At 38.0% G+C, this 13,317-nt stretch overlaps 1 protein-coding gene across 1 annotated transcript in view; it reads left to right on the top strand.

The window, feature by feature from the left end:
* LOC137324152 (regulator of G-protein signaling 7) overlaps positions 1-5,507 on the top strand; it is a 307,861-nt gene extending 302,354 nt beyond the window's left edge. The window contains exon 16 of the mRNA XM_067988293.1: positions 5,290-5,507. Coding sequence (XP_067844394.1) covers positions 5,290-5,340 — 51 coding nt within the window. The 3' untranslated portion in view covers positions 5,341-5,507. The remainder of the gene's footprint in view (positions 1-5,289) is intronic.
* The last annotated feature ends 7,810 nt before the right edge of the window (positions 5,508-13,317 follow it).

Genomic DNA, 13,317 nt, shown 5'->3' with positions numbered 1-13,317 from the left:
AACTCAATGTTAACACAGTTTCTTTTTAGTTTCTTGCTGTTTATGTTCAATCCATGATGTACTTTCTATGACTCCAGCCTTTACTTGCCAAAACATGAGACTATTATTGATTGATAGCTGAATAGGGCTAATTCCATGAACCTGCACTCACAGGTTGGAGAATCAGGGCTACAGCATTGTAACCGAATCTCCCACCACGCTCCCTGCAAGGGCAGCTCCTCACAGGGAGCGTGGGATCACAGAATGACAACTTATGTAGGATCTTGTAAAAGATTAAATGCTTTATAGTGTTATTTAGAAAACAAAATACACTAGTCTGTGAGCTCTGTCTTATAGAAAAGTGGATTTTGCTTGTTCAGATGTTTAAATATTTCTGTTTAAAAGAAAATAATTGAAATCTCTGTGGGTACATTTGAAAGAACTGCTATCGAGGTTAAATTTTATTCTTATTCTACTATGCAATTGGAATTGATGCCAGCAACTGCAGAGAGCTCACGGTCATGTAGTTTCTTATTACATAGGAAAGTACAGGGCCAAAAAAGGATCATGCAGTCTATCTGATCAGTCCTCACAAGTGTTGGAGTATAAAGGGTGATTCCATGGTCTGCAGGGGGCCCCCTTGGAACTCGCAAGTATGAATAGTTTTATCAACAACTAAAACACTCTTGTGATCCTTTAATTGCAAGTGACCTTTCAACTGAGTTTAATATCTCTCTAAAATCATTAGCTGCTAAATTACATCTCCTTCCTGCAAATTCTAGGAAAGTCACCCATACCAGAATAATGCCTAAAGCACCTGTAAAAATAAAGGCTGGGACCAACATAGCAAATAGATTGGATTATTGAAAAGGTAAAGGAGAATGCCGGTTGGACAAGAATCATTGCCAAATGATACACTTGCATTGTATCAGAGTAGCTCATCTGAAATCTAGAGGATCACAGGCAGGTATTAAGAACATAAGAACATAAGAAATAGGAGCAGGAGTAGGCCAATCGGCCCCTCGAGCCTGCTCCGCCATTCAATAAGATCATGGCTGATCTGATCCTAACCTCAAATTTAAATTCATGTCCAATTTCCTGCCCGCTCCCCGTAACCCCTAATTCCCTTTACTTCTAGGAAACTGTCTATTTCTGTTTTAAATTTATTTAATGATGTAGCTTCCACAGCTTCCTGGGGCAGCAAATTCCACAGACCTACTACCCTCTGAGTGAAGAAGTTTCTCCTCATCTCAGTTTTGAAAGAGCAGCCCCTTATTCTAAGATTATGCCCCCTCGTTCTAGTTTCACCCATCCTTGGGAACATCCTTACCGCATCCACCCGATCAAGCCCCTTCACAATCTTATATGTTTCAATAAGATCGCCTCTCATTCTCCTGAACTCCAATGAGTAGAGTCCCAATCTACTCAACCTCTCCTCATATGTCCACCCCCTCATCCCCGGGATTAACCGAGTGAAACTTCTTTGTACTGCATCAAGAGCAAGTATGTCTTTTCTTAAGTATGGACACCAAAACTGTATGCAGTATTCCAGGTGCGGTCTCACCAATACCTTATATAACTGCAGCAATACCTCCCTGTTTTTATATTCTATTCCCTGTAGTATTGAAAAAGAAATTTCAAAATATCTAAAAAAACAAATCACTGTGTACGTATCAACATTCAAATGGAATTAAGAAGTCAAAACATCATCAATCGTGGGGGGGTGGTGGTCAGTTATTTTATCCAGTGAATCACTAAGCCATACAAATCAAGAAAGTCCTAGGTTTGACTCCCAGTCTGTGCTGAGTTTGCTGCTTTCTGCTGAGGCAAGTGTTTGCCTCAGTGCCCTTGGGTTAGGGAGATGAAATGGCCAGGATTCCTGTTGCTGGTTGCTACCCAGTCACCCCTGCTTCTGGTAATCCACAATGCATTTACACTGGAATCCTTATAAAGAGAGACCTTCCTCTTACAGCACTTCAGTGTAAAGGATCACCCTGGTTCAGCACATGGAGCATAATTCAGTCAGGGAAGATTGCACACACATAATGGATCCTGTCTGATTTTCCATCTATTTAAATTAATGGATGCAAGATTGGGTGGGCTGTGTTACAGGCACATGATCCTCCTCACCAAATGTTCCCATATGTGCGCCACCCAGATGATCATTTACACTCACATGCAGTGAGTGAAAACTGCCCCTGTGTGTGAGCCCTGGGTGTAATTGGGAAAATGTTAAAATATGCAGATGTAAAAATAAATCCTTGTGCTTATTATGGCAGGGATATTAGTGTTGGAGAATTTTGGTGTCTGATGCCAGCATCAACCACTCCTATCTCTGGAATAACACAGTCCAGGTGCAAAATAGTCTGCCCTCATAATGTGCTTTAACCCAGCTTCAATAGAGCTTATTCTATAATTGTGACATTTTTTTGTTATTTTTGTGCTCACTGAAGTGAGGAGCATTAATGCTAGGGAAAGGAACACCTCCCATTTCAGGCTTCCAGTGTCAGCACACCTGGTGCAGAGTAAAGCTCCCTCTACACCAACAATGTAGCTCAGCCCAAACCTCAGATAGAACCCTGTAGTGCATCAATGTACCATTTTTCCCATTTACCTCATCAGCATGCTGTGGCCTCGCTAAGTGCGATTGCCAATTAGTAATGTAGTATTTTGCTGTATGCCCATGCCCCACCAGGAACTGGATTGAAACGGCCCATATGTATCTCACATAGGACCTTTTCATCTGGGCTGGATTTGAACCCAGGTACCAGAGATGAAAGGTCAGTGTCTAACCCACTGCTCCACTCATTTCTTCAAGTATGATATTTTGATTTCTCACACACTACCAAGCGTGTGTGAATATGTTAATCTACTGTCACATTATGGGCAGTTTTGTGCTTTGGACTTGAGCCCACTAGCACCTGGATTGAGCCTGCTCTAAACTCATTTTATCAATGAGTATATTGAATATAGACCTTTATTCTTTAGTCCTGAATTACAACTTCTGTTAATTTTTCGAAAAGGTTAGTAAAATATGCACTATGCAAGATTACACTTTAGGATAAACATAGTAAGCAGAAGAGTGATAAACTAGAGGATCATTACAAACCTAACTGATAGTCTGATCGTAGATGGAAAGTAAGTGAGTCGTACCCAGTCTAGTAGTTACCAATCCTCATAAAGAGAAACTTACTAAATTGTAATGTCAATAGTTTTGTTCCATATTTTCCCTCCGTTTCATTTTATTCTAAGTTATTATAACTTGGTTTCCCACCACAATATTATGCATTGTTTATTTTCTCATTCCATAAATCTGTTTTACCTCAGTGCATCGGAGCACTGTTGCTGCATTCTGGGATGTTTCTCTGAATGATCATCGAAAAATAGTTATCAATCAATCTGAAAATGACACAATTTGTTGATCTGCACAAGTTCACACAAGACTTTGTAACTCTTCCAATCATTGATAGAAACAACACATTATGATTGATACAGAAGCTATTCCATTTCTGGGTGTGTGTAGATCTACTGATCTGGAAATAAGAACTCAAAGTGATTGTCAGCCCATTTTTTAAATATATGCAAATCTGTTCTCCCAACCTAGCAAATGTACAGAGGCTTCTTTACTTTGAACGCTGTGATTTCCAAAATGAAGAAACTGTTACATTTATATTTAGACAATAGATGTCTGCAGGTAAACAATTTTAAAAATAAATTTCACCGGCCTGGGATAATCCTCCTTTTATAAATCGACTGTAGTAGTCTAATTTCCCCAACCCAACTTCGATATCAGAATTAATTACTTTCACATTTGTAAGTTTAGAAATTTGTATAAACTGGGCATTTCTTTGTGCGTGTGTTTCATGGTCTGATATCTGCATTTCAGTGTAAATAAATAGTATGGCGCATACACTGCAATTTTCTGTGTTACAATTCCTTCACAGTTCTTTTAGTTGCCAGTTTCTCTACTCTCCTTACGTTTTAGAGGAGGTTAAAACAGCACAGAGTAACAATCATGCAAACCAATCATTTGGAGCAAAACAAATCTGAGAATAAGACATTGGGAGGACACGAGGTAGAGAACTGAAGTAAATGGTTTCAGACATACAGTAAAAAGAATTGCACCATAGCTTTTTTTATACATCTCCTTGAAAGGTCTGCAATTTTCCAACTCTGTTGCACATAAACATGCTCCATATTTATGAAAATAATGGACCCACAAATGCCCTTGAGGCATTAATACTTATCACAAGTATTTTGAAAATTGACTGCTGGGTATACTCTTCACAGAGCAACAGGAAACATTTGGTGGAGTTGCATAAATGACTTTCATGTCTGAAATGAGCTCAGCCCATACTGGGCATCTTATTTATATTGTAGCGTTCCGATAGCTGTTAATTTATTTAAGAGCTTTTTGATAAATATGTCGTCTTTATTAAATTTTTTTTGTTCATGTACTTATTTCAAAAATCATTAACAGTAAAACTAGAGCGTCAATGAATAACAAATGATACAAATCATACCAAAAACACCAATTTCTGCTGCAATATTTGATATCGTAGGGATAAATAAATCACAAGCCCCCGCCTATCAGATACATAGTCAGCAAACTCTCACGAGCTGTTGGTGATTTTCAGAAATGCGTACAGCCTGAAGACGGGGGCAGTGACATTTTGGTTCATTTTAGTAATCAATCGTCATGCTGGAAAAGCACGAGAACAGGAAAAAGCACTATGAACGGAGAACTAATATTAATATTAATGTTAGTCTTACTCGTTTGTGTACATGGTGTCATGTTGTGTGGCAGGAGATGTTTAGGACAAGCACAGTTTCTGTCTCATTGGTTCTGAGTCCCCATTTTACTTCTTATTTTCTGTTACTTGATTTCAATAGAGTGGAGCCGTCCAAGACAGAAAGCACACAAGGAATATACCACTGTGCATCTTCTGTTAATATAAATATTTGTTCAGCATGCAGAGATATTGCATTCTTTATTTCGCTCATGAAACAATGTATTTTTGGACAGAATTTTGGTCTCATTCATTATTAAGGGGGGGAAGAGGATTAGTAAAATACAGTAATAGGAAAGTGGAATATCCTTTGTGCAGACTGTAAATGTAGGCATTTATTATTTTGTTGCCATATGCGTCTTTCATGTATGTCATGGGTAATGTTTAATGGTTCTATCGTCTTATATTTATGATAAAGTGTTCAATGGTCTATATGTTTTTGAAATTATTTTTCTGGAAGTGAATGAATGGTATCGGCCGTGCCCTAATTCCATAATTCTCTTTTGCTTTCCTTGTGCAGGGGAAGTCACTTACTTCGAAGAGGCTGACGAGTCTGGTGCAATCTTACTGATATATTCACTCATACTTCAGCTGGAGCGGGCCAGTTCAATTGTTCAAAGCTATAATTCACTGTTTACCCTGAACCCAGAGGACATTGTACCATTCTTTGCATGAATGAGGATCTGACCTTTTTTTTTGTGCGTGTGTACAAAGACATTGCTGACATGTATGGAGAGGGCGGGGAGGGAGGATCGTTCCACATATTTTTATGTTTACTTCACCCAGCTCCACATCAGCCAAGGCTTTTGCGTGTTGAATCTCCACCGATAATAAGTTAAGGTTCATCATAACATTAAACCTCTGGCTTAGAACATCATGAAGTGGTTATGATTCATACACTGAAATATTAGAAAGGTTTATTATGTATATATAATGAAATGTCCCTCAATCTATCATTACATTGCACCAGAAGAGACCTTGAGCACAGAAAGATTTCATAACAAGGGTTTAGTAGTGCATCCTTGTCGGAAGTAGTCTGTGCTTCTACTTTAGTGTTTTTAGCATTTTATTTTTATACAATATTGAAATCACTATTTATTCCAAATTTATTAAAGTTTGTCCTTTTCTCTTTATTTATCCGCAATCATTTATTTTCACACGGTTTTATTTATATTATGGGTTATTCACCACATGCCATATTTTGATATTATTTCACAAGACGAGAGCTATTGTGCTAATTAAAGCAGTGAGTTTCGATTCTTAAAATTTAAAACAGATGTATGATATCTCAGTCATATGATTAGTTAATCTTGCTCTAAGAATATTAAAAAAAACACTTAGTATCATATAGATATTTTGTAAATGACAGTTTTATTTCTCTATATCTAAGTAAGGCAAAATAAAATTGATGTAATGAGTTTAATGTAGTTCAGAGTTTTTTTAATTTTTCTTTTGTAAGAAAATTTTAGTATGTTCCAGATATTACTGATAAGCAGGTGTACATTTTAAATCACTGAGTTGTGACAATCACTGGAAATGGTTCTTGCAGGAATATTAGCTTAGCTCAAGGATAGTACTTTTACTTTCACATGTACTTCCTAATTCCACATTCTGAGAAGGAAGAAAGGTCCAGGATCAGCTCAAGACAATGTAGGATGGAAGCCTAAAACCTCTGCTCTTAAAGGGAAACTCTAATACTGAGCTGCAGCAGCCCCTTTAAAGGTAACGATTACAGCGCTTCTTAAAATTGGCAGGTCTTAAGCTTGAAAGGGAAATGTCCCCTGTACAGTCTACATTTAATTATCCCTTCATTCCTTTTCACAAAATGTAAGTGGACATTGTCTTACCTGCAAAGAGAGAGAGCAAACAGTGAAGAAGTATCCTAATAATTCTATGCAATGAACAGTCAGCAGACAGCAAAGACCACTCTATAGGCCAAATGACTGCACCTTGAAAGAACTCCTCCATCTCTGCAATATTTTGCAGAAGACACTTACATAAGTAATCAATAAAGGGATGAAATAGCAACCCTGCCATAGGACAAGAGATGCTAATGTACCTGACTTGCTGGAGAGAAAAGCAGTTTCCTCCCAGGAGAAAAAAAAGATCTCCTGAGCCATCTAAGTAACCCAGCTGAAGTTCTCAAAGTAACCGGCAACTGGCATGAAGAAATGAGTGACTTGATAACTTCAGATAGGGAGAAGATAATAAGCTGAGAAAGAGGCACAGGGATCTTCCCTTGTCAAAGGTGCAAACTATCCAAAGCCAGCAATGACACACCAAAATGAGATACCACACTGTTAGAAATTGAACAGAGGAAGATGAAAAGCAATCAAAACAGGAACAAGAACAGAGTGGGGGAGGGAAGGGAGGTGGAGAAGTACATAAGGAAAAGAATTTTAGGTGAAAATAAAATCAGCAGGGATGAGGACTACATCTCATAGTTCAGGAAAAAATTCTCTATAAGATGAACAAAATCAATCCCTGTTCCACTGGTCAAAACCCTACTTCCAATGTTACCAGTTAACAGAATTGTGACTCCACAGAACTCTGTACCTCATGGACCAGCCTATTTTTTAATGTTTCACGTCACACACTGAAGCTCAAGATTCACTTAATATTACGGTAATAATGCAACTAAACAATAATAGTTTTATTATTGTAATTTCACTAAAATATACTTTTAGAAATCCTAAATAAAAGTGAAAAGTTATAAAAACACTATCTTTTATTTTGTCTGTTTTTTCTTCCATAGGCTGTCTTTATTTTATATTTTATTCTCTATTTCTCAGTTATTTTGTCTTGATTTACTCAACTCGCTAATTTTTCTCTATCTCCATTGATCCATTGTCCTTCTTTGGTGATGGCATCATATCCTTTAAAATCCCTGTCCGATTGGCTAAAATCAATCTTAAACTTTTTCAACCAGTCAGGGAATGGATTAGTGAAGTTTGAACTAATCAAAATCAAAGGTCAAAGTTTGTAAGAGGTTTGCGGCTAATCTGATCATTTCAAGGATGTCAAATTCAGAGGACAAGATTACTCATCAGTGACCCAGATAGCAGGATTTTCCAAAACCAGTGATTTCATTAGCAGTGCTATTGTTGTGAGTTTAGAGGTAATACTAGATGCATAGTGGTGCAGGAGGACTGTTACAATAGGAACGATGGGAGGTGGGGGGGAGCTGTGGGGGAAGTGACGACACAGCAGGTTAGCCCTAGGTGCCTTTTCGCCTGTGGGACTTGGTTTTGAATCGGACTAGACTAATGGGATGAAAAAGGCCATTTCTGCACACGCAGGGAGTGCATCACAGAAAATTGCAGGCCCGCAGCCCATGATTTTCCATCTGTTCATTTTAGTGGGCAGAAAACCACAATATGCTCCCTGCAAGCACAGAATTGAACAATTGGCCCCTAAGTGTCCTCTTTCAGTCTCCTATATAAATTAAGTTGAACAGTCTCAATCCATCTCCTGCTGTGTGTGGGCAAATAGCTAATTTGGCTTCAAATGACTAATCTCATTCAGAGACATGGTTGGTGTGGAAAAAGGAAAATGTCACACTGATGCAGTTTGGGTGTTTTTCTGAGGTTGGCACTAGGTACATATTTGCAACAGTCAAGAGGTAGTTTTATGCTTCATTTTTTTGTGCTATACTTGAAATGGGAAAATGTTACATTTGCCAATGTTAGCATTCCTTAGCATCAGTGACCACAAAAACGGGCATCATCTGCGTGCACTGCCCAAGTTGCATACCCATTTAGACTTGGATAAGGAATGCAATTCATTATTTTATTGGTGGTCAATGAAAAATAGTAGTTGAAGCAAGTCAATAAATAGTCTAGTTTTGTAGATTCTGCAGATTGCCAGCACCATCTTGATGCAGATGATCAGCACTGTTTTGTCAGGTAGTGCATGGACACCATAGAAAAAGTGCAGGTGTGGTCTATTCTCAAATTCCTTTCATTATTTCCACAGAATCTCCCTAATCCCAAATATCAATTTAAAAGCAGCATCAACATTACGTGTTGAGCTTCAGATTATTATGTTAGGATGCATTAGCCAGTCCACTCTCGGAAACTCAATAAAATAGCCTATCTATGCCAATCAAATGAAAGTAAGATTCTGATGATTCTGTCAATCATTCCTGTTGTTCCAATCAGTAATCCAGTTTCCTTTCATGCCAACCCATTTTTTGTAACCATCTGCCAATTAATGCATTGAGAACTAATGACTATTCAAGTCATAACCAATCTAGATCAGTGGGAAATGTTTTTGGTTATTTATTATTATTTTCAACTATTCCCCTCTATAGACTCCCTGCATTGACAGTAACGTGGGCAGACAAGTGACTCGCTCATAAGTATCTGCCTCTGTCAATGTCACTCCGGATCTGGCCTCTGCTGAAACTGTGGTTGTGAATGTGCACCCAACCATTCTATGGTACAGTATGCTGAGCGCCATTGCATCCCTCTAAGAGTAGATTTTCAGACGGTGTCATACCTTCTGAAAGTACCAGCGCTTCATTTAAATACCAAGGTGTATATCTCCTCTAACTCACTAATAGTAGCAAAAAAAGTTGGTATAGATATAAAGTGTGGAAAGTCCATTTTATACTTGCACTGTCTTTTTCGCTAATATAGGATGATAAACGCCTAAGCATCTGTATTATTGTTCTATTGTGATACATTAAAAAAAAGAATGCATTCTTGTTGATAAGGATAATGTTCCACAGCTTCCATTCTCCAGACTCTGAAGTTAACATCAATTTGGAATGATGATAAGTACGGAATAATGTATTTTTATTAGAACATTTTACACCCTCATTCTTATTTCCTTCATGTAACACACAATAACATCAGGCCCTCAAAATACCAGTTGAAAAAGCATTTAAGCCAAATTGCTTTGTGGTTGGCCACACTTGTTTAATGTTTACGTAAAGAGTAACATGCAACTTTCTTATGAATTGTGTCGCAGACTATACTTGTAGAAGTAGCCTGGTTTAAAGGGATGTTTGTCATTAGAACATCTTTCAAGTAGTGTAAAACATAATTAACTCAGAACTATATTTAAACCTTCACTGACAAAATGTATAAAGAGAGCCTGAACCATTCCCATGTCTTATAAACTCTTTAGGAAATGTGATTACTCTTTATATAACAATAATAGTAAATAAGTAGAAACTTCCTGTCTTTGTGATTATAGTGGATTAAGATACAATTTAACATTTGTTTTCCATGCCACAAGGTTATGGATTATCAAAATGCCAATTGCTCTTTTGCCTATAACAGGTTTTCATACAGTTGTGTATCGCTGTTTTTGGCACCTTCGTAACCGTAGATGCAAAAATTAATGCAAACATATAAATCATTTCCTTTAAAGCAATCTTAGCAGTTCTATGTACAGCAATGGCATTGTAGCAATCTTATCTATGCAGACTCTATTTCACACTTTGCAAGTTCACTGTCTTTCACAATTTAGTTTAGGAAACCACAGCAATTGCATTTTTGTTCAGGCATTTAGGGTCATTACGAGGCTTTAGGGCTGGTAAGCGACCACAAGGCCCCGAAGCAAACAATGTTGTCACTATTATTATCAATCTGTCTGGCCTCATTCAGACTGCTGTGCTGCAGATGTGCTGTTTTTTGAGGTTTTTAAGTAACTCCTAACTTTTGTAGTTTCCAGGGCTTCACTGACAACATTGTCAGCACTCCAGCAATGCTCCTTTTGAACGCTTTGTGATCTGGTGTTGAGTCACTAGATAGGATAAAATTCCTCTTTTAGTGAAAAATTGGAGAATACCTGTTTTTCTCCATAATTAACAACCTGCTAACAACCATGGCAAAGCAGGGCTTTGAAATGTGTGATTTCTGAGAATGTCATTGCGTTAGCCATTAATTAGAGAGAAAAATGGGCATTCTCCCGCAATTTGTAAAAAGAGACGTTTCACCCCCATAGATCTGCGCTTGATATTTATAAGTTATTTGACTGTCTGATTGGCTGTGGTTACATATGAACCAAATCCTCTGGATCATTCCACTTTTTGGTTTCTTGGTTTAAGTCTTGGCCACATAGATTGATCATAATATCCTTTATCCTTGACTAACAAGAGTTTTGAAGTATTTGTGTATTATGGTATCTGACTGTATTTTTAAAAATAATTCTGTACACAGTGGTTAATGGTTCAACACAGACCTGGTGCTATGCTCCAAAAAAGTATAGTGATAATAAAGATTAGACAATGTTCCTTTATTTGTCCATTTCAAATGTTAATGACTGTCAAGAAATTTGCTTTATTATAATAAAAAGCCATCACAACAATGTCATCTAATAATCAAGTTTTTTGCCTTCACCTTCAGGAAAAGTCCCCATTCATGCATCCCAACATTTTAGTTAAAAAAAATTAAGTGCAGGAAAATGTTTATTTTAAATAATCTACATAGAATTGTTTAACCCATTATTTATTAGCAAGGGTAAAAAAACAGCAACATCAATCAATCTATTCTTTACCTGACCTAATGACCATTTGACACTTAATTTCCCCTTCCGTGATGCCTTGTTTACTGAACGCTGTTAACACTGCCATAAGCATATGTGGAATTGTAGAATTTTAAAGTGCAGGAGGCTATCCATTTAGTCCAATTCCCCTGTTCTTTCTAAGTGAATAACACAATTGAAACTGAGCCTCCGATTAACAGATTATTATAATTTAAGGTTTCAATTTACATCAGTGAAAGTTATTATAAAGAAATGTGCTTTGATAAGAATACAATGAGCAGACAAGGCTATCAAATTCACTCCTATGATTCAAACTGTTCTTCAAATGCTCGGCTCATGATTATATCTTTTATTTCTATAACTTCACCATAATCTTATAGCATGACTTATATTTGTCTTCTTGCAAATTCTAGACTTGTACCTCATTTACACCAAATACTTTCCCAACTCATTTTTAAATATACCAGTTCCTAAGAGTCCTGTAGTCAAGTGTTTGACAGCCCACTGCAAGAAATGCTTCGTCCAGAGCTCACAGTTATGCTTTTGTCTTTTATTCCTATATTACTGAGGGCTAACCAGAGGGGACCAAGTAGAGAGCAGTATTGTTAACAGCATCCAAAGAGATGTCCCCAGGCTTTGACCATTCTGCTTTACTAACCCATGGAGATTTTCAAACTGAGTAGCAGAAAAATAAACGGAGAGAAAATTACAGATTGAAAATTCTGGAAGAAACCTCTGGTGAAACCTTAGCTATCATCCTAACTATGAACAGCCGGCTATCATAAGGTGTCTTACCTTGCTGTTCCCATCCCTCCCCCATTAGAGGTTAATGAAATACAGCAAGTCGGTGCCATGAAAGAATATGGATTTTCCTGTATCTTTAATGACAACTTTTCTTACAACAAAGAATCTTAAGTAATGCCAAGAACTCAAAGCGTTTTCCTGATTTCAGCACTGAATAATAGTAGGGTTATATAATTTACACAGTGCAGACTAAAGTAAAAACGTACTGAAGACAAGGATAATCACTCTGCAGACATTAAAGGACATAAATTTAACATCTTTGCGCTCGTTTTATGCGTGTAAAATTACACAGTTAAGCAGGGCAGAGGCCCGCTTCCGATCAGTAGGATGTTCGGGCCACTGCTAAATTGGTCAGGGCGTTTTTTATTCAGTCCTGGTGGCTGCCTGAAATGAGCACAGGCCTGCACACTTGTGCCCGGTGATTCACCACGTGAAGACCTGTCCTCTAGCCTAGCCTCTAAAATATATGTGGTGCTAGTCTCTGAGCTGGTGCTTGTGAGGGTCCAGATCGTGTGACACTGCATCTTCAAGAAGGCTGGCCTCCTCTTCCTCAACTGGCAGAGGTACGTCTACATCTTCAGCACCTGAAATGAAAGAGAGTAGTGGTGAACGGTTGTTTTTCAGACTGGAGGGAGGTGTACAGTGGTGTTCCCCAGGGGTCAGTACGAGGACCACTGCTTTTCTTGATATATATTAATGACTTGGACTTGGGTGTACAGGGCACAATTTCAAAATTTGCAGATGACACAAAACTTGGAAGTGTAGTGAACAGTGGGGAGGATAGTGATAGACTGCAAGAGGATAGAGACTGGCTGGTGGCATGGGCGGACACATGGCAGATAAAATTTAACACAGAAAAATGTGAAGCGATACATTTCAGTAGGAAGAATGAGGAGAGGCAATATAAACCAGAGGGCACAATTCTAAAAGGGGTACAGGGACAGAGATCTGGGAGTATATGTGCACAAATCATTGAAGGTGGTAGGGTAAGTTGAGACAGCAGTTAAAAAAGCATACGGGATCTTGGGCTTTATAAATAGAGGCATAGAATTCAAAAGTATGGAAGTCATGATGAACCTTTATAAAACACTGGTTCAGCCACAACTGGAGTATTGTGTCCAGTTCTGGGCACCGCACTTGAGCAGAGATGTGAAGGCCTTAGAGAGGGTGCAGAAGAGATTTACTAGAATGATTCCAGGGATGAGGGACTTTAGTTACGTGGATAGAATGGAGAAGCTGGGGTTGTTCT

The sequence above is a fragment of the Heptranchias perlo genome, chromosome 8 (genome assembly GCF_035084215.1).
Source record: "Heptranchias perlo isolate sHepPer1 chromosome 8, sHepPer1.hap1, whole genome shotgun sequence".
Classification (NCBI taxonomy): Eukaryota; Metazoa; Chordata; class Chondrichthyes; order Hexanchiformes; family Hexanchidae; genus Heptranchias; species Heptranchias perlo.
Note: the sequence above shows the minus strand (reverse complement) of the source record. Positions and strands in the feature narration are given on the sequence as shown.